The sequence below is a fragment of the Bufo gargarizans genome, chromosome 2 (assembly GCF_014858855.1).
Source record: "Bufo gargarizans isolate SCDJY-AF-19 chromosome 2, ASM1485885v1, whole genome shotgun sequence".
Lineage (NCBI taxonomy): Eukaryota > Metazoa > Chordata > Amphibia > Anura > Bufonidae > Bufo > Bufo gargarizans.
This window is the reverse complement of record NC_058081.1, coordinates 179,151,917-179,173,256: the sequence shown is the minus strand read 5'-3', so window position 1 is coordinate 179,173,256 and position 21,340 is coordinate 179,151,917. Positions and strand designations below refer to the sequence as shown.

General features: G+C 42.0%; 1 protein-coding gene across 2 annotated transcripts in view; it reads left to right on the top strand.

Annotated features, from left to right (window-relative positions):
• The window catches only part of APBA2 (amyloid beta precursor protein binding family A member 2), a 413,133-nt gene extending 392,509 nt beyond the window's left edge, over nt 1-20,624 (top strand). For both annotated transcript variants that reach the window (XM_044283308.1, XM_044283307.1), the window contains 2 exons: nt 7,753-7,893; nt 20,004-20,624. In XM_044283308.1, the coding sequence (XP_044139243.1) occupies nt 7,753-7,893; nt 20,004-20,075 (213 nt within the window). In that variant the 3' untranslated portion in view covers nt 20,076-20,624. The remainder of the gene's footprint in view (nt 1-7,752; nt 7,894-20,003) is intronic.
• Nucleotides 20,625-21,340: the final 716 nt, after the last annotated feature.

The following is a 21,340-nucleotide window of genomic DNA, read 5'->3' as shown; positions in this document are numbered from 1 at the left end:
GCTGGCTGCTGATTGGCTGCATGCATGGCATTGTTGGTGATCCTTTTTTCCCAGAGTTCTTTGCTCCATGTCCTAACACGTGTAGCAGCCATTTTAGGCGATTCGGATTCGGTGCGAATCAAACTTTTCCTGAAATTCAGATCGAATTTCACTTCATCAACTTCGATTCACTCATCTCTATAAATAACCCTAACTTTTTGTAAGTAGTGTATATATATATATATATATATATATATATATATATATATTCTTTTGTGTACGGAATAGATACTTAGTGAAAAAAAGGAAGTTCTAGCACTCACTTTCAAGATGTGTCGTTTTTATCTTTATTCATTGCTTCAATACATCAGACAAGGACAATCTGGATCCGATTGAGGTTTCTCAGGACTCTGTACAGTATTTACCTAAAGGAGAATCAGAACAAGTGAACATGACACCAAAAGGTTCATACTACAAGAATAACAAAAACAAATATAGCACTGGAACTGTCACAAAAAACTAGTCAAGCGCGCAGGACGCCCTCATTGACAAACCTCACAATGTCATGCTGGGAGGAGCGTTACATTTTCAGTCATGATAATCCTTTTCAACAATGCATATATTGATATGGCAGGTACATCGACGACTTGCTCCTTATTTGGAGCGGCGATGTATCTGCCATATCCGATTTACAGCATTATATTAATGACAATTCATACGATTTGCGTTTCACTCTGTCCCAGGATTCACATAACATCAGTTTTCTTGATCTTAAACTTACAGGGTTTCCTGCTCAATTGATTCTCACTGAAACCTATCGCAAAGAGGTCACGGGTAACATCATTCTACGTGCAAACAGTCATCACCCCATTCACACCATTAAAGCGATACCTGTGGGTGAATTCATATGGGCACGCAGGAACTGCAGCACGTTAGCTGCATTAGAGCGAGTCAGATTATTCAAACACTACTCCATAACAGAGGTTATCCCCATTGGATGATTTGTAGAGCCTTGCATATAGCGTCAAACAAATCCTGGGAGGATTTATTATTTAGGAAAAATATACACAATGGAAGAATTGTTCCAGGATTTATTCGCGATATGCAGGGTTCTAGAGAAAAATGGTGTGAACACAGAGATGTGGAGCCCCCCAGACAAGTTGTCCCAAAGGGAAGGGTTAAATCCAGGGTGGCAGACAGAGGATTGCCAATTTTGGTTTTAACATATAGTCGACAATTTGACCAAATACAGAAGACAATTAAAAAATATTTACCTTTATTATATGAAGATGAGATTGTGCACTCTACACTTAGAGATGGATGCAGGATTGTATCCAGAAGACCGGCCACTCTGGGAAATATCCTGTCACCTTCACTGAAGCTTAAATATCAAGGCTTGACGAGGTGTGGTGGTCACCCGTGTAAATCCTGTAGCTATGTGTTATGTACTAAGACATTTCATAATGCGGACCACTGTACTTCTTTTGCCATCAAAACCTATATCAACAGCAACACTATGGGCATAGTGTATATCATTCAGTGTGTTGCATGTGATGTATGTTGGCAGCACATCGAAGTTTAAAAATAGGATTTTGGAGCCTCCCAATTATATTGCCAATCCCTCTCTCACTAATATCTCCAACGCAGCGAAACACTTTATTCAAACACATAATCGTGCAGTAGGAACTTTCCAGGCATTTGGAATAGAAAAAGTGAGTCTTTCCCCGAGAGGAGGGGATCATAAAAAATGTATCCTTTTGCGAGAAGCCTTCTGGATTTTTAGATTAAATACAAGATATCCCTCAGGCTTGAACCTGAAAATGGAGATTATGCACTTTTATTGAAAAAATGTATACTTGATTTATTGCTTTTTATTTTTTTATACTGAAGAGTTTTAAGTTGTCATTGTTTGTTTTGTTTGGGTATATTTATTTTCACTGTATGCAGAAGAAAGCAAAAAAACTGTATGTCTATGGCGACTTTGTTTACACCATACATCCTGGGCGATTTTATACTGTGTTAGGTGATTTTTTCATAGGGTGTGGTGGTTTTAACACACATGAGAAACAAACAAGAGGTTAACGAATGCCCAGGTAAAGGATTGGAGCATATGAGCACTGCCATTCCCCCTCCAGTGGGGGAGGAGAGAGTTCCTGGACTTTATATTTCCTCATTTGGGCATACATCTTTCTTATGATTAAGAACTATTTGTTCGAAACTCGTAAACAATGGTCGTGAGGAGGATGGATTATCCTTGTCTGATGTACTGAAGCAATGAATAAAGATAAAAACGACACATCTTGAAAGTGACTGCTGGAACTTCCTTTTTTTCATTTTATGCATTGAGGTCTCACCTGTTTGTTCCGTGCACACGAGGTGCTGAGATATAAGCGAGCTGGAAATAACACACTATGAACACAATAGATACTTAGTGTATGAATTTGTACACACTAACATGGAGAAGTCTTATGTTTGATGACCAGAAAGTCTAAAGAGGTTCTACATTTTTTTACCAGTCTTAGGCCTCATGCACACGACAGTTTTTTTTCACGGCCCGCAAAAACTGGGTCCGTGGGTCCGTGATCCGTGACCGTTTTTTCGTCCGTGGGTCTTCCTTGATTTTTGGAGGATCCACGGACATGAAAAAAAAGTCGTTTTGGCGTCCGCCTGGCCGTGCGGAGCCAAACGGATCCGTCCTGAATTACAATGCAAGTCAATAGGGACGGATCCGTTTGAAGTTGACACAATATGGTGCCATTTCAAACGGATCCGTCCCCATTGACTTTCAATGTAAAGTCTGGAGTTCTGTTATACCATCGGATTGGAGTTTTCTCCAATCCGATGGTATATTTTAACTTGTAGCGTCCCCATCACCATGGGAACGCCTCTATGTTAGAATATACTGTCGGATATGAGCTACATCGTGAAACTCATTTCCGACAGTATATTCTAACACAGAGGCGTTCCCATGGTGATGGAGACGCTTCAGGTTAGAATATACAAAAAAACTGTGTACATGACTGCCCCCTGCTGCCTGGCAGGTGCTGCCAGGCAGCAGGGGGCAGACCCCCCCCCCTGTTTTTAACTCATTGGTGGCCAGTGGGCCCCCCCTCCCCTGTTGTTAACTCGTTGGTGGCCAGTGTGCGCACCCCCCTCCCTCCCTCTATTGTTTTAATACATTGGGGCCAGTGTGCGCGCGCCCCCCAACCCCCCCTCTATTATTTTAATACATTGGGGCCAGTGTGCGCGCGCCCCCACAACCCCCCCCTCCCTCCCTCTATTGTTTTAATACATTGGGGCCAGTGTGCGCGCGCCCCCCCAACCCCCCCTCCCTCCCTCTCTCTATTGTTTTAATACATTGGGGCCAGTGTGCGCACCCCCCCAACCCCCCCCCCCCCCTCCCTCCCTCTATTGTAATCATCATCGGTGGCAGCGGAGTAGAAGATTTTCATACTTACCTGCTTCTTGCTGCTGCGATGTCTGCGTCCGGCCGGGAGCTCCTCCTACTGGTAAGTGACAGCAATGCGCCGCACAGACCTGTCACTTACCAGTAGGAGGAGCTCCCGGCCGGACGCAGACATCGCAGCAGCAAGAAGCAGGTAAGTATGAAAATCTTCTACTCCGCTGCCACCGATGATGATTACAATAGAGGGAGGGAGGGGGGGTTGGGGGTTGGGGGGGTGCGCACACTGGCCCCAATGTATTAAAACAATAGAGGGAGGGAGGGGGGGTTGGGGGGGCGCGCGCACACTGGCCCCAATGTATTAAAACAATAGAGGGAGGGAGGGGGGGTTGGGGGGGGGGCGCGCACACTGGCCCCAATGTATTAAAACAATAGAGGGAGGGAGGGAGGGGGGTGCGCACACTGGCCACCAACGAGTTAACAACAGGGGAGGGGGGGGGGCCGCACAATGATATTCAAACTGGGGAGGGGGGGGGGGGGGTCTGCCCCCTGCTGCCTGGCAGCCCTGATCTCTTACAGGGGGATATGATGGGGTTAATTGTACTATCATATCCCCCTGTAAGAGATCGGGTGCTGCCAGGCAGCAGGGGGCAGTCTTGTACAAAGTTTGCAGTGTATTCTAACTAGAAGCGTCCCCATCACCATGGGAACGCTTCTGTGTTAGAATATACTGTCGGAAATGAGTTTTCACGAAGTGAAAACTTAGATCAGAAAAAGCTTTTATGCAGACGGATCTTCGGATCCGTCTGTATGAAACTAAAACCTACGGCCACGGATCACGGACACGGATGCCAATCTTGTGTGCATCCGTGTTCTTTCACGGACCCATTGACTTGAATGGGCCCGTGAACCGTTGGCCGTGAAAAAAATAGGACAGGTCATATTTTTTTCACGGCCAGGAAACACGGCTCACGGATGCGGCTGCCAAACGGTGCATTTTCCGATTTTTCCACGGACCCATTGAAAGTCAATGGGTCCGTGAAAAAAAACGGAAAACGGCACAACGGCCACGGATGCACACAACGGTCGTGTGCATGAGGCCTTATTTTGTTGTTTTTTTATCAGTCTGTCAAATAGTTAGTATAAAATTCTGTGTTTGCTTTTTACTTTATTTTTCATGGTTTGTAGATTTCCTTCTATCACTGAGAGCAATTCTTATTAATAAAATGATTGTATTTAAAAGTAGCTTTATTGGGTAATTCATACTATAGTTAAGATTCTTGTGACCTTTCAAAATATTATAGATCCTTTTTTGTTTCTGATCTTATCCTTTTTTTTTTTTTTCCTTTTCTTTAGATGTGAGAGATTAAGCCCAATGAGACTTTCCAGCTGCCCCAGTCTAAATGGGAAATGTCAGTATAGAAAGCCTTTTTATAGTAAATAATGCAGAACTAGAGAGTTCAATTCTATTCATTCAGGCTTATGCGACATAGAACTTCTCTTCAGCCCTGAGTAACCTTTCTAACCATTCTTGATTCTAAAACATAAAAAGTAAAGGATTTGTTTCTTGACTTTTTTTTGGTACAGTTGCTTGCAATAGTTCCTTTTTTGTATGGTTTATGCAAATTCAGAAGCCAGGATCCATGGCATGAGCACACTTATCCATTTTCTTTTCACAAGGAAAAGAAAAAACTGCAGGTTTCTGACATAATGCTCTTATCAATGTATTTCTTGGAGAGAGAGCCAGTATCAATCCTCTCACAGGGACCATCTTATCGGACTATATATATGTCATACATATGTATCGTAATACATATCATATTTTCTCTTGTGGTGGATATATTCTAACTGCGGGTGGGAGAGCCACAGATGGAAAGAGCAGTCTTGAGACAACCCCTTTCAATTTTTGACGAACACTTATCACTTCAACTCGACAGTGATCTTGGGAATAGTGAGTGCCTGATGGTCATTAAATTACTACTCTGCATTATGAACTGCAAAAGAACATATTTCACAAGTGTTCATTTGAACTACAATTAGTTTCTAACCTTCAATTTTATATTCTGAGAGAAAGGATTTATATTCTACGAGCAATTAGTTAAAAATATAAATGTTTTGACAGATTTTTCCTTTATTAAGTGCTTTTTTACCATTTTGACAATGGTAGGAAACTCAATCAGACTTAAATGTAATGTATGTCATTTTCAAGAAAATGTTTCAGATTTCAGGAAATGTATTTTTTTATTTCCTTACAAAAGATTTTTGAGATAGTTATCACTGATTATAAGATATTTGATGGCTTCTTTGAAAATCAACGTGTGCAGATTAAGTACACAGTTTACTTTTCCACACTAAATTTTTGATACAATACTAATTTGAAAATCAGAAATATGGTTCTATGCATGTATTCGACAATTCCTGCCAATGTAACTCTTATGCATAAGGTGTGTATATACATATTGTATTAGTTTGTTTCATTGTGTTCCTTTATTTCAAGCAGACATCTTCTAAAAATGTTATCTTTGCTTTTAAAAGAAGTGTATAAGTAAAAAAGAAGAGTCTAATGCAGCATAGGTAGAGCTAGCAGCATAAGTGGCTAGCAGTATAGGGAAGACTAGCCTGTTAAAGGTTGTGGTTATTCAACTTGGGACCATGATACGGTACTGTTTGATACCTTACCTCTGTGACCGTATAGTGGTAGATGCCAGTTCTATACACCCTGCAGACCATAAAAATGATTCTAATACAATTAATTCCAGTGAGTCAGGGGTGAAGTCTTCTCTGATTGTTTTTGTTGGTTTTCTTCTCCAACCAGCATCACAACTTCTCCTGCTGACTGCAGAGTTAACTGTACCCAGAAATCTTTGACCTCCTGTTCCTGCAGCCATTTCCAACATTTATACAGTAGCAGCACAAATTTGGACCTCCTACCCAGATCCTGAAATAAATTTAGACCTCAGACCACAAATACACCTACAGTACAGTGACATTTCATGTGCTGTGATAATCTTAGGGTCATCAACCCCAGTAAGGGTCAGTTTCTTAACAAAGTAAATAGGGCAGTGCATTTGAGGCTATGTGTGTTCTTGTTGCTTAATGAAACCCATAAAATCATTGACACAGACTGCTCCCCATGCAGGGGCGTAGCTATAGGGGGTGCAGAGGTAGCAGTCGCTACCGGGCCCAGGAGCCTGAGGGGGCCCAAAGACCCTTCTGCCACATAAGACACTGGCATTATAGAATGTGCATGCTGGTCAATTTACACCTCTAGCTGGAGGGAAGAGGTTTGGTTAAGAATTTGGCATGAGGGGGGGTGCCCTTTCAATGTTTGCCTCTGGCAGCAGGAAGGATATGTGCTCCCCTGCCCCTTGCCAACAAGCACTGAGGGACGGGGGGGGGGGCCCAAGCTGAACTCTTGCACCAGGGCCCGTGAGCTTTTAGCTACGCCCCTGTCCCCATGCCATCTCTTTCTCACACAGACTGCTCCGAATTCCCCTCTCTCACATACTATACCCCATGCCCCTGCTCTTATGCAGGCTGCTTGTCATTTCCCCTCTCTCATAGACTACTCCTCGCTTATTACAAAGACTGCCCCCGTGCATTTAGCGGGACCGAAACTTTTTTGGGTTTGGAGGGAAAAAAAGATAGGGCATGTAAACCTGCCCAATTTTATTTTTACGTAATATAAGCTGCTGTAGAAGGACTTATTGCTGGCTCATTTCTACCCACTGAGAATAGATGTTTGTGCGGCCAAGTCGAGCACGCAGGTATATGGTGGGTGGCAGGGCGAATTGTTTTTGGTTAAACAAGCCTACGGCCAACTGCCATCTAAGGTGTATGGCCACATTTGCACATTCCTTGTATGTGCGTATTTAACAAATAAATTGATTTTGCATAAAACAGTAGTCTTGATCTCTGTGCAACTTAAGGCTTCATGCACACAAATGTAAGCATTTTGTGATTAATAAACCGTGGATCCACAAAATATGGAAGCCGTCCGTGCGCTGTTCGCAGTTTGCAGACAAGCATAGGACATGTTCTACTGTACCTTATGTGAAATGGACATACGGATGCAGAAAACACACAGAAGTCATCCATGTGCTTTCTGCATTCATATGGCTGTTAGACAAAAGATAGAATATGTCCTATACTAGTCCCTAAAAAAGTGTACTGAAGACTGATTGAAGTCAGTGGGTCCACGAAAAAATGCAGACAGCACATGGGCCGCTTCTGTATTTTGCGGATCCGCCGTTTGCGGATTGCAAAATGCCTACGGTTGTGTACATGAGGCCTAATCATGGAAAATATACCATAATAGTTATATTGAATGTGAGACATTGATTTATTTTGCCTTTGATCTCTCATCGTAGATCTGTAGCCTCATGAGAGGAGGGATTGCCGAGAGAGGTGGCGTAAGAGTCGGACATCGCATCATTGAGATCAATGGACAAAGTGTGGTGGCCACAGCTCATGAAAAAATAGTCCAAGCGCTTTCCAATTCCGTAGGAGAGGTAAGCATTTTCTCTGTGTGGTGCACAGACAGCAAGCGTTCATTGCTGACCAAGGCTTGCCAGTCAATGGCGAATCTTTAAATACACATTTTATATTTGCCTTTTTTTGAAAATGTGAGGTTACTGGAATGTGTAAAGCTTTTATTGTTTGCAATTTTGCTGGAAGCATTCTCTGTTCAAGGAGATATAATGGATCCCATTCGCACTGCACAGCACATGCAGCTTGGCTATTGTTAATGTGACTGTATTATTCCTATCTTGGTTAGAGGGGCAACAGACATAAGAATTAACTATCCGCTGCAATGAATTGAGATGTTCAGTCCTATGAATCTATTTTTTCATTTGTGAACTGCTTTAGACAGATCTGAAAACATTAGATGTACAAGTCGGTCCCCACAGCCCTGATATCCTGTGTTCAGCTTCATTGTGCAGCCCAAGGCTTTGAACATTTTATTTTAGATGTTTCATTGATGAGATAAATTGATATTCAAAAGCAGTAAAGAAGAAAGGATTTTAGGCTAAAAAATGTATAAAACCCATTTACTCTACCGCTCAGTTATTTTTCTACAGCTCTGTTCTGTGTGGCTCATTGTGATAAGGGAGGACAGACGAGGTTGCTATCATTTTTTATTCATGTGTGGTCATATAGATGCTATGAAATCAATAGGTGGCCTGGCAGGGCCATCTGTGTGATTTATAAGCAGAGGAAATGAGAAAAGGAGAGACTGCACATGTAATTCTTATAAAGGTCATCACATATTAATTGTAATGGTATGTACGTGTACTGTATTTGAGTTGTTTTTATTTTACAAATATTTCAACTTTGAACCAAAAAGAAAAAGACTAAGAAGACAATAGCAGCCCAAGCCCATCTGAATATTGTATATAAAAAAACTGTAGTTGCAGCAGTGCCTCCATACAACAGTCACCAGAGCTCAGTAGTCACAAGATTTCTTATTTCACCCCCCCCCCCCAAGTGACAGGTCTACCCTTATCCCCAGCAGTGACAACTAGGCACCATCCCCAGTTGTCACAGCAATGATTTTCTACTCCCTCTAGAAGTCCAGTAAGAACCTGCCTTTTCCCCTTCCTAAGGCTCCTTTCACACTAGCGTTCGTCGGTCCGCTCGTGAGCTCCGTTTGAAGGAGCTCACGAGCGGACCCGAACGCCTCCGTCCAGCCCTGATGCAGTCTGAATGGAGCGGATCCGCTCAGACTGCATCAGTCTGGCGGCGTTCAGCCTCCGCTCCGCTCGCCTCCGCACGGACAGGCGGACAGCTGAACGCTGCTTGCAGCGTTCAGCTGTCCGCCTGGCCGTGCGGAGGCGAGCGGATCCGTTCAGACTTACAATGTAAGGCTACTTTCACACTAGCGTTCGATCGGATCCGTTCTGAACGGATCCGATCATATTAATGCAGACGGAGGCTCCGTTCAGTACGGATCCGTCTGCATTAATAACTTAGAAAAAATTCTAAGTGTGAAAGCAGCCTGAGCGGATCCGTTCAGACTTTCAATGTAAAGTCAATGGGGGACGTATCCGCTTGAAGATTGAGCCATATGGGCTCATCTTCAAGCGGATCCGTTCCCATTGACTTACATTGTAAGTCTGAACGGATCCGCTCGCCTCCGCACGGCCAGGCGGACAGCTGAACGCTGCAAGCAGCGTTCAGCTGTCCGCCTGTCCGTGCGGAGGCGAGCGGAGCGGAGGCTGAACGCCGCCAGACTGATGCAGTCTGAGCGGATCCGCTCCATTCAGACTGCATCAGGGCTGGACGGAGGCGTTCGGGTCCGCTCGTGAGCTCCTTCAAACGGACCTCACGAGCGGACCGACGAACGCTAGTGTGAAAGGAGCCTAAGTCAATGGGAATGGATCCGCTTGAAGATGAGCCCATATGGCTCAATCTTCAAGCGGATCCGTCCCCCATTGACTTTACATTGAAAGTCTGAACGGATCCGCTCAGGCTGCTTTCACACTTAGAATTTTTTCTAAGTTATTAATGCAGACGGATCCGTACTGAACGGAGCCTCCGTCTGCATTAATATGATCGGATCCGTTCAGAACGGATACGATCGAACGCTAGTGTGAAAGTAGCCTAAACGTACCTCTCAAATGTTCATCCAATATGTCCTCTGCTACCAGGAAGTGATCTGTCATCTCCCTGCTCCTAAATAGATTTTAATTACTAAAGATTGATAATGGACATTGTGCACCTTGTCTGTCCAGCAGGAGGGATCTCTGACTGCCTTAGGTGGGAGAGATTGCACCAAGTACTGTCAGTGGCAGCCCAGCTCTATGTATTCTGCACTGGGTTTAATTATAGGGGATCATTTATGAAATCAGATAAGTCTGTTTTGGTGTAAAAAAAAAGTCGGGGCAATTGCAACATTTTCATGGCAACTGCAATATTTTTGCAACATTTCAAGATCCTCGCCACCTTTCACAGTGGTCTTTGTTTAAGAGCTAAAAGTGAGATTATACCTGGATTATGGCTCATTTACTGTCTGTGGCACTTGAAATTTCACAATAAAGTCAGATCCTATACCAGGCAGTCCCCTGGTGTATTTTTTAAGAACAAAGCTGTGTTCACACTTCAGTTATTTGGTCAGTTATTTCCATCTGTTATTGTGAGCCAAAACCAGGTGCAGGTCAAGAAGACAGAACAGGTGCAGATCTTTCCATTATACGTTATCTCTGAGTAGGCCTCACTCCTGGTTTTGGCTCACAATAAGGGCTCGTTTACATGACCGTATGGCTTTTTCAGTGTTTTGCGGGCCGTTTTTAACGGATCCGTTTTTCCTTTTTTTTGTTTCAGTAGTGTTTCCGGTTCCATTCCATTTTTCTGTTTCATTTTTCTGGAGCTGTTCACCATTTCATAAATTTGGTGCAACCACACAATGTGAACCAAATTTAAGTATTATATCATAATATTCAAGTTTACATTAAAAAGCAATTTTCCATTGCCTGGGCTAATTTCCTATTTGTCGTGTTAATCGAGGAACCAACTTTTCATAGCTATTATTTATTATTAAATCTACTTTCCTATGTCCATATAGTAAAGGTTAAGACCCTTTGGTCATTAGGATATTACATTTTTAGCTCCACAGTATGTTCCTAGCAGTGAAGTCAGTATGGTGAATGTGCAGTTCACATAGTGGATATATAGTTTATGGCCGATTACACATTCTAAAATGAACTGGTCCTTGTAGGAATCATAAATAAAGAGACCACAGATACAGATACAGATTTGTATCTTGTTTGTATCCATTTGGTAAATGTCAGTGGAGTACAAACCAAGGGCATAGTCTTATTTTACACTGAGCAAAAGGGTAGAAAAATGTTTACTACTTATGCACTCTTCATGAACCTCTATGAATTCTCACTAGTGGTGTGTGAGTAAAGTATGTAGAAGACCACATAGGATCTACATTATATTAATAGGGTTGCCTACAAAAAGTTATTATAGTTTATAGTTATTATTGCAATACATTTTAAGTTGAAATTTAATAAAATGGAATCATCAGCTGTTAAAGGGATTGTCTCATTTACGCAAATGGCATTTATCATTTAGAGAAAGTTAATGCAAGGCACTTACTAATGTATTGTGATTTTCCATATTGCTTCCTTTGCTTGGCTTCATTCATTTTTTCATCACATTATATCATTAGTTTACAGGGGTTACGGCCCTGCTGCAGTAGGCACAGGCACGCATGTTTAGCATCTCTCGTCTTAGCTACCACTTGTCTGCACTGCAGGGTGGTCATAACTAGAGATGAGGGAATTTTTCAAATATTCAATTCGGCCAGTTCGCCAAATTTTCCTAAACGATTTGATTCCATCCGAATTCACTTGCTGTGAATCGCGTTAAAAAGCAGCTACTTCCTGGCTGCAGAGAGCCTGTATAGTGGTATAGAACACTGTGCCTTGCAGCAACATGCATAGGGAGTCTTCTGTGAAACAATACTGTTTACAGGTGTCGCTCTTAGAATCACTGCACACTTCACTTATTTGGGAAGTTATGGGGCCAAAACTGACCAAATAACTCAAGTATGAACTCAGCCTTACAGGTCAATGTTAGCTCCAAAAAGAAGCGCACTCCTTTTACACTGTCGTCAGATGATTCCACATAGATGTCTACAGAACCTGTTCTATTAAACGCTTATACAAGTAGACCCCCCGACAGAGTGGAGAGGGTGTCAGCAGTAAGTTTGTTTTGACGTCACTGATTATTTTGCCCTTCCTCTGATCTGTCATAACAATAACCCCAAAAAAACGGATCCTGTCTGTTGAGCATCCACCTTCACTCGGTCAGCATTTGGTCAGTAATCCATCAGTATTGCTAATGCCCAAAAATACAGGACTAGATCCAAAATGGAGATGACACGTGAATGGAATATTTGCATGTCTTCTGTGTTTTGTACCCACTCCTGCTTTTGGCTACCAAATCATAAGCCAATTCTCATGAGACCATACAGGCCTTACAGCTGCTACACAGACAGGATCCGTTGTGCGTTTCATTTTTCCTTGCTTCTGACAGATCAGAAGAAGGGTCAAATAAATGGTGATGTCAGCCAGGTCAAAAAGGAAAAATAATGGCCCAGTCATGGAGTGGGGAGGGTGAGAGAACAGCTTGAGAAGTCCACAGAGTGGCCCAGTGACATAGTGGCGAGGTGGAAGCAGCATGTGGAGACCACAGAGTGGCCCAGTGACATAGTGGTGAGGTGGCAGCAGCAGCATTAGGAGTCCACAGAATGGCACAATGACAGAGTGTGGAGGTGGCAGCAGCAGCATGAGGAGGCCACAGATTGGCTCTACAGAGCACCCAAGCACAATGGAAGTCAATGGGAGAACCTGACCTGAGCATTAAACCAGGCACCCCTTTCTCTGAAGAGGGGAGGGTGTCGAAACTCTAGTTTAGCTTAGGAGTCCCTGCTCCAACTTCATATATAGCTATGTCCATATATGGAGTCTGCTTGGGGACACCCAGTGTATTTAAATCTAATTTAGCATCTATTTCTGAAAAGTTTCTTGCAGGATTCGAATTCACAACCTTCTACATTACAGCCCAGAATGTTAACCACTACACTTTAAAGCTGCATGGCCCGTTACTTAGAAAGAATAAATAAAAAAATAAAAAATAAATATGAGACTTCTGCTGTATAGGAATACTTAAAGGATAACTGTCATACTTAGGCCTCTTTCACACTTGAGTTGTCCGGATCCGGCGTGTACTCCACTTGCCGGAATTACACGCCGGATCCGGAAAAACGCAAGTGTACTGAAAGCATTTGAAGACGGATCCGTCTTCAAAATGCGTTCAGTGTTACTATGGCATCCAGGACGCTATTAAAGTCCTGGTTGCCATAGTAGGAGCGGGGAGCGGTATACTTACAGTCCGTGCGGCTCCCGGGGCGCTCCAGAATGACGTCAGAGCGCCCCATGCGCATGGATGACGTGCCATGCAATCACGTCATCCATGCGCGTGGGGCGCCCTGACGTCACTCTGGAGCGCCCTGGGAGCCGCACGGACGGTAAGTATGCTGCTCCCCCGCTCCCCACTACACTTTACCATGGCTGCCAGGACTTTAGCGTCCCGGCAGCCATGGTAACCATTCAGAAAAAGCTAAAGGTCGGATCCGGCAATGCGCTGAAACGACGTTTAGCTTAAGGCCGGATCCGGATCAATGCCTTTCAATGGGCATTAATTCCGGATCCGGCCTTGCGGCAAATCTTCAGGATTTTTGGCCGGAGCAAAAAGCGCAGCATGCTGCGGTATTTTCTCCGGCCAAAAAACGTTCCGTTCCGGAACTGAAGACATCCTGATGCATCCTGAACGGATTTCACTCCATTCAGAATGCATTAGGATAAAACTGATCAGGATTCTTCCGGCATAGAGCCCCGATGACCGAACTCTATACCGGAAGAAAAGAATGCAAGTGTGAAAGAGCCCTTAGACCCTAATTTAAATTTTCAGATATGTAGTTACTAATAACATGATATTCCTGAATCAGTTACTATTAGACTGACTTACCCCATATTTAATAAGATTCAGCCCTTAGCAACCAGTCTGCATAAAACTGCAATCTCACTATTCAGTTAAGATGGCCGCCACTGCCCTCACCCTGAGGCTAATCCCGCCTGCCCTCACTAGCCAGTAACAATAGCCCTCCAAAAGTGTCAGTAACCAGAGCCCTCCCTCTAAAGGGTTAATCTCCTGCAGCACAAAGGGGTCCTCTTATCACATGTTGCTTTCATTTATACACTGAGCAGACTTCCCCTGGTCTGCGCTGCTTCGGTTCTGCATTGTCCCAGTTTTCTGAGTGAGGGAGCGTCTGCCAAGTGCAGGGACAGGGAGAAGTGCACACAGCCCAGGCACTGTTATCAGCTGCTGGGGAGGACCTGGCTTTAATCATTTACTTACAGTCCCTGGCTGTCAGTAATCTGACCTTGCACGCTGCATGCTTCTGCGTCCTCCATCCTTATATAGACGGACCCTGCATAGCAACCTGATTTTAAGCACAGATGAAAATAGGTAGTACAGGGAACAAAACAGTGGAATTAAGGGGTAATTGATTACACAGTGAAACGTTTAAATAGGGCCACAATCCAATACTCCAAAAAAATAAAAAGATGACAGTTATACTTTAAGCATTCCTATACAGCAGAAGTCTCTTATTTTTTTTTCCTTTTTTACTCTTTTATTTGTCATTGTAATTTTGCTTGTGTTGTGCCTACTGAAAAAGTAAGTATTTCTATACAGCAGAAGATTTAAATACACTGACTCGAACACACGCAATATTTTCGGCCGAACACCGCGATGTGCCGAGCATAGTGATGCCCGAGCCGAACTGGTGTTCGGCCGAGCATGCTCGCCCAACACTAGTAGCAATCACAATTCACCGCAGAACGGCTAATAGGACGTACGTACCTATCCTATTAATACACCCCGTAAATGGCTGTAGTACAATGTAGCTTCACCGCTAAACGGCAAATAATTATATTTTTTTGCCACTAATACACGCCAAAAAGGGCTGTAATTTTCTCACTTCAACACACAACGGCTAACAAGCCCTTTTTCTTTTTCCCCACTAATACACACCAAAAAGGGCTTTAGAACATATAACTGCGGCGGTGAACGGCAAATAATACTTTCTTTGCCACTAATACACACCAAAAAGGGCTTTAATTTTCCCACTTCACCACGCAATGGCCCTTTTTCTTTTCCCCCTCTAATACACGCCAAAAAAAAAGTTTTAGAATATATCACTGGGGCAGTGAACGGCAAAAAATATTTTATTTTGCCAGTAATACACGCCAAAAAGGGCTGTAATTTTCTCACTTCACCCCACAACGACTAATAAGCCCCCCCCCCCCCACTAATACACAACAAAAAAAGCTTTAGAACTTATAACTGCGGCCGTGAATGGCAAATAATCCTTTTTTTTGCCACTAATACACGCCAAAAAGGGCTGTAATTTTCTCACTTCACCACACAATGGGTAATAAGCCCCCTTTTTCCCCCCACTAATACATGACAAAAAAAAGGCTTTAGAACATACAGTATACATAACTGCACCGCACAAGGGCTAATAAGTCCCCAATAACCAGAACGGTTTGCTAGAATTACAGAGTTATTGCAAACCTGAAATGAGCAGCAGTATAATAGCAATTTGGATCCGCAGTCAGTGCAGCAAGGTGTAATAGAATTTTCCTATTACCCAGGCTGTAAACTCCCCTACTGAACGCTGTTCTCCTTCTATAGTGTGGAATAATTCCTCCCTATCCTTTCCCTGAACTTATATTCAGCAAAATATACGTTTTGAAGTCTTTCCTATCACTGTCCCTAGCGCTTGCTGACATCTCTCCCTGCACTAACTACACTGGAAAATGGCTGAATCCAAGATGGTTGAGGCTATTTAAAGGGCTGTGACATCACAGGGCTGGCTGGCTGCTGATTGGCTGCATGCATGGCATTGTGGGTGATCCCTTTTTCCCAAAGTTCTTTGCTCCATGTCCTAACACGTGCAACAGCCATTTTAAATGTGATTCGTTACCATGAAGCGTGAGGAAATTCAGATTCGGTGCAAATCAAATAATTCTTGACATTTGGATCGAATTCCAATTCGTCAGTTTCGATTTGCTCATCTCTCTCTCCAACTCTGGATACGAGCAGTGTATAATGTGATAGAAAAATGAATCAAGCCAGCAAAGGAGGCAATGTGGAGAATTGCAATACATTAGAAAGTGTCTTGTATTAACTTTGTTTACATGATAAATGCCATTTGCTTAAGTGAGACAACCCCTTTTAACCTGTTCAGAACACAGGGCGTACCGGTACGGCGGGCAGTGATCGGAACCCAGTGCCTGCTCAAATCACTGAGCAAGCACCTTGGCTAAATGCATAGGGGGTCCCGTGACCCCCCCCCCCGTGTCAATTCAGACCTGCGGTTTGCGGCTTTTCACTGTAGCGGTGGCGGCGGTGCCATCGGGTCCCCATGCGGCTGTAGGGGGGAGCCGATGGCATAGAAGGCAGCGCGATGCCTACCTGAGGCATTGCCGCTGCCTTCCTGTGACGTGCCTGTGAGATCCAGACCCCTTGATCTCACAGGCCGGAACCTGTATGAGTAATACACACAGTATTACTCATACAGCCAATACTTTGTAACAAGGATTAGACCCCTATAAGTTGAAATCCCAAAGTGGGACAAAAATAAAGTAAAAAAGTTGAAAAAGAAAGTTTCCCCCCAAAAAATTAAAATTTTCAATTACAAAATAAACAAAAACGTAATTTTCCCCAAATAAACTTTAAAAAAATTGGTAAAAAATAGGGGGGGATATTATATTAGGTATCGCCGCATCCATATCGACCGGCTCTATAAACATATCACATGACCTAACCCCTCAGATGAACACCGTAAAAAAATAAATAAATAAGAACCGTGCTAAATAAACCATTTTTTGTCACCTTACATTACAAAAAGTACAACAGTGGGCGATCAAAAAGGCGTATGCCCACCAAAATAGTACCAATCTAACCGTCACCTTGGCCCTCAAAAAATGAGACCCTACCTAAGTCAACCACCCAAAAAATACTAAAAACTATGGCTCAGAATATAGAGACACTAAAACATATTTTTTTTGTTTTAAAAAAGCTGTTATTGTGTAAACAAGTAAATAAAAAAAAAGTATACATATTAGGTATCACCGTGTCCGTATCGACCGGCTCTATAAAAATATCACATAACCTAACCCCTCAGGTGAACACCGTTAAAAAAATAAATTACAAAAAGTGTAATAGCAAGCGATCAACAAGTCATATGCACCCCAAAATAGTGCCAATCAAACCGTCATCTTATCCTGCAAAAAAATGAGACCCTACCTAATATAATTGCCTAAAAACTGAAAAAACTATGGCTCTCAGACTATGGAGACACTAAAACATGATGTTTTTGTTTCAAAAATTATATTATTGTGTAAAACTTACATAAATAAAAAAAGTATACATATTTGGTATTGCCACGTCCGTAATAACCTGCATTATAAAAATATCACATGACCTAACCCCTGAGATGAACACCGTAAAAAAAAACTGTATAAAAAAAGCTATTTTTTGTCATCTTACATCACAAAAAGTGTAATAGCAAGCGATAGAAAAGTCATACGCACCTCAAAATAGTGCCAATCGAACCGTCATCTCACCCTGCAAAAAAGGAGACCCTACCCAAGATTACCTCCCAAAAAAAAAAAAAAACTATGGCTCTCAAATCATTGCTCTGTAAAACTTACATAAATAAAAAAAATGTATACATATTATGTATCGCTGTGTCCGTGACAACCTGCTCTATATAAATACCACATGATCTAACCTGTCAGATAAATTTGTAAATGACAACAAAAAAACGGTGCCAAAACAGCTATTTCTTGTTAGGTCCCTTTCACACGAGCATGATTTCTGCGCGGGTGCCATGCGTGACGTGAACGCATAGCACCCGCACTGAATCCGGCACCATTCATTTCAATGGGGCTGTGTACATGAGCGTTTTTTTTCACGCATCACTTCTGCAATGCTTTGAAATCGCAGCATGTTCTATATTCTGCGTTTGTAACGCAGGACAGGCCCCATAGAAGTGAATGGGGCTGCGTGAAAAACGCATTGCATCAGCAAGCAAGTGCGGGTGCGATGCGTTTTTCACTGATGGTTGCTAAGAGACGTTGTTTGTAAACCTTCAGTTTTTTATCACGAGCGTGAAAAACGCATCAAAACGCATTGCACCCGCGCGGAAAAAACTGAACAACTAAACGCAATCGCAGACAAAACTGACTTGTTTTAGTGCCAAAATCGCAGCATTTTCACTGAACGCACCCTGAACGCATCCGGATCAAATCCGTCACGCCCGTGTGAAACCAGCCTTACCTTGCCTCACAAAAAGTGTAATATAGAGCAACCAAAAATCATATGTACCTTAAACTAGTACCAACAAAACTTCCACCCTATCCCGTAGTTTCTAAAATGGGGTCACTTTTATGGAGTTTCTACTCTAGGGGTGCATCAGGGGGGCTTCAAATAGGACATGGTGTCAAAAAAACCTGTCCAGCAAAATCTGCCTTCAAAAAAAACTTATGGCATTCCTTTCCTTTTGCGCCCTGCCGTGTGCCCATACAGCAGTTTCTGACCACATATGGGGTGTTTCTGTAAACTACAGAATCAGGGCCATAAATATTGAATTTTGTTTGGCTGTTAACCCTTGCTTTGTAACTGAAAAAAAAATATTAAAATGGAAAATCTGCCAAAAATTTAAAATTTTTCAATTGTATCTCTATTTTCCATTTATTCTTGTGGAACATCTAAAGGGTTAACGACGTTTGTAAAATCAGTTTTATAATTTCTAGAATGGGGTCATTTTTGGGTGGTTTCTATTATGTAAGCCTCACAAAGTGACTTCAGACCTGAACCTGTCCTTAAAAAGTTGGTTTTTGAAAATTTCTGAGAAATTTCAATATTTACTTCTAAACTTCTAAGCCTTGTAACGTCCCGCAAAAATAAAATGTCATTCCCAAAATGATCCTAACATGAAGTAGACATATGGGAAATGTCTATAAATAACTATTTTTGTAGGTATTACTATGCATTATAGAAGAAGTAGAGAAATTGAAACTTGTAAATTTGCAAATTTTCCCCAATTTTTTCCAAATTTTGTATTTTTTTTATAAATAAAAGTGATTTTTTTTTTACTCCATTTTACCAGTGTAATGAAGTACAATATGTGACGGAAAAACAATCTCAGAATGGCCTGGCTAAGTAAAAGCGTTTTAAAGTTATCACCACTTAAAGTGACACTGGTCAGATTTGCAAAAAAATGGCGTGGTCCTTAACATGAAATAAGGCTGTGTCCTGAAGGGTTTAAGGTTGGCATACATATTAGTCTAAAAGTTTATCAAAATGGACCTCTTCATCCAAAACAGTTGTTTGTTGGGTGAAATTTAACATTGAACGGTTATCCAACAGAAGATAGACCTCCATTATCTGAAAAGAAGTCAACCGTGTTTGAAATGCTTATCCAATAGTCAGACAAAAGTTTTTTGTTGGAAAGAATGTTCCCAGAAAGATTGTCCCGGTTTCATTGAACATGTGTGGGCAATTTGAACAACTGTAACTGCAATATGGACTGAAATGTGCATGGCCATGTCTGTGAAATAATCATTCACCAGGTGCGTCTGTTGGTCAAACCTACAGCTCCCCAATGTGTGTCCCCAACTAAATTTTGACTTGGGACGGTATTATTATTAATATTATTATGTTTTATTGCTAAGGTGCCAACTCATTATGTAGAGCTTTATAACTGTATTATTTACGGAACTCTAATAGTTAAATCTACTGTGTGACATATGGCGATATTCATTTTGTGTTTTTGTAGATCCTTTATGGATCTACTTGTAATACAAGATCCCTTGGATAGGCCCATTAGTTTAATGTTAGGAACATATATAATACAAGAAGCATATTTTATATTGAAAAAAAAAAAGTCACTGAGCTGAAACTGATGTACAGTAGTAACGAGTGAGTCATGTCCTGCCAGCTTCAATTTTAAATGACTTTCTTTTCTGTGCCACAGATCCACATGAAGACTATGCCAGCAGCGATGTTCAGGCTTCTTACTGGACAGGAGACACCTCTCTACATCTAATAACAAGCAGCCATAAAAGAAATTGTACTTCAAGCTCAGATCAATATACATCCGCATATCGACAGAGACACTGGGCAGATATTTTGTATTTCGAACAAAAGAACACCAGTTATCAATGGACAGAGGCTTTTACTTTTCAGTTTTTTTTCACTTGCTTCTCATTTTTTGCCAGAGGCATTGGCAGTTCTAAGCAAGTCCATGACCAATGAGAACAATTTGTACATCGTAGTCATTCCGGACTGCTTGCTCTTCATGACTAGAAATGAGGATATTTATTTGGTATCGTACATGTAGTGTTAAGGTGTATGTGCTCTCTCTGTGTTACATTGGTAAGTGTGTGCAATTAATGACAGACCGAGATGGTTTACTATAGATACGCGAATTTCATATTTTGAAATTCGTTCACGCTTCATTTACTGGTAAAAGGTGAACTGCGTTATGGATTCCGTTACTATGGACCATAAAACAATTCTATAACAGAATGCATAACGGAATGCCTCTAAAGGTGTCCACAGTGTATTGTATCCATTAGAGATGAGCGAATTTCCGGTTATGAAATTAATTTGCCATTTGTTTACTGGTAAAAGGTGAGTTGCGTTATGGATTCCGTTACCACAGACCATAAAGCAATTCTATGACAGAATGCCTTTAGAGGTATTCCGTTATTCATTGTGTCATAATAGAAGTCTATGGCCTGCATAACGAATCCATCCCATTTCCGTTATGCAGGGGAGTCCTCTCTCTTCATAGAATTGCGATATGGTCCATGGTAATGGAATCCATAACGCAATTCACCTTTTACCAGTAAACGAGTCGCAAACGAATTTCATAACCGAAAATTCGCTCATCTCTAATGGATACAATACACTGTGGATACCAATTATAAACAGTTTAAGCATTGCTCATGTGGAAATACATTGCTTAAGAGGTCCCATTAAAGAAAGTCTTTCTAAGCCAATATAGTCTACACCATCATTTTCAGCCGAGTCCAGGTCTTTCATGTTTATTGAGGTTGTTATCCTATGTAAAGTCTCGCAGAATGTCATGTCCATATACAGTAGCTTCTGAAACTCTATCTACATTAGATAAAGCAAAGGGCGGTATTGATTCAAGAAGAAGACACAGATGACAGGAGCATTGACTCGGTTCTGTAACATGCATTGTTCTACCTCCTTCTGGGTTAAAAAGTCAGGGCTTCAGATTCTGACTGCAGCAATAAACCTGCATTAATAATCGACTGTTCGCTGTAATGTTCAATCATAGTA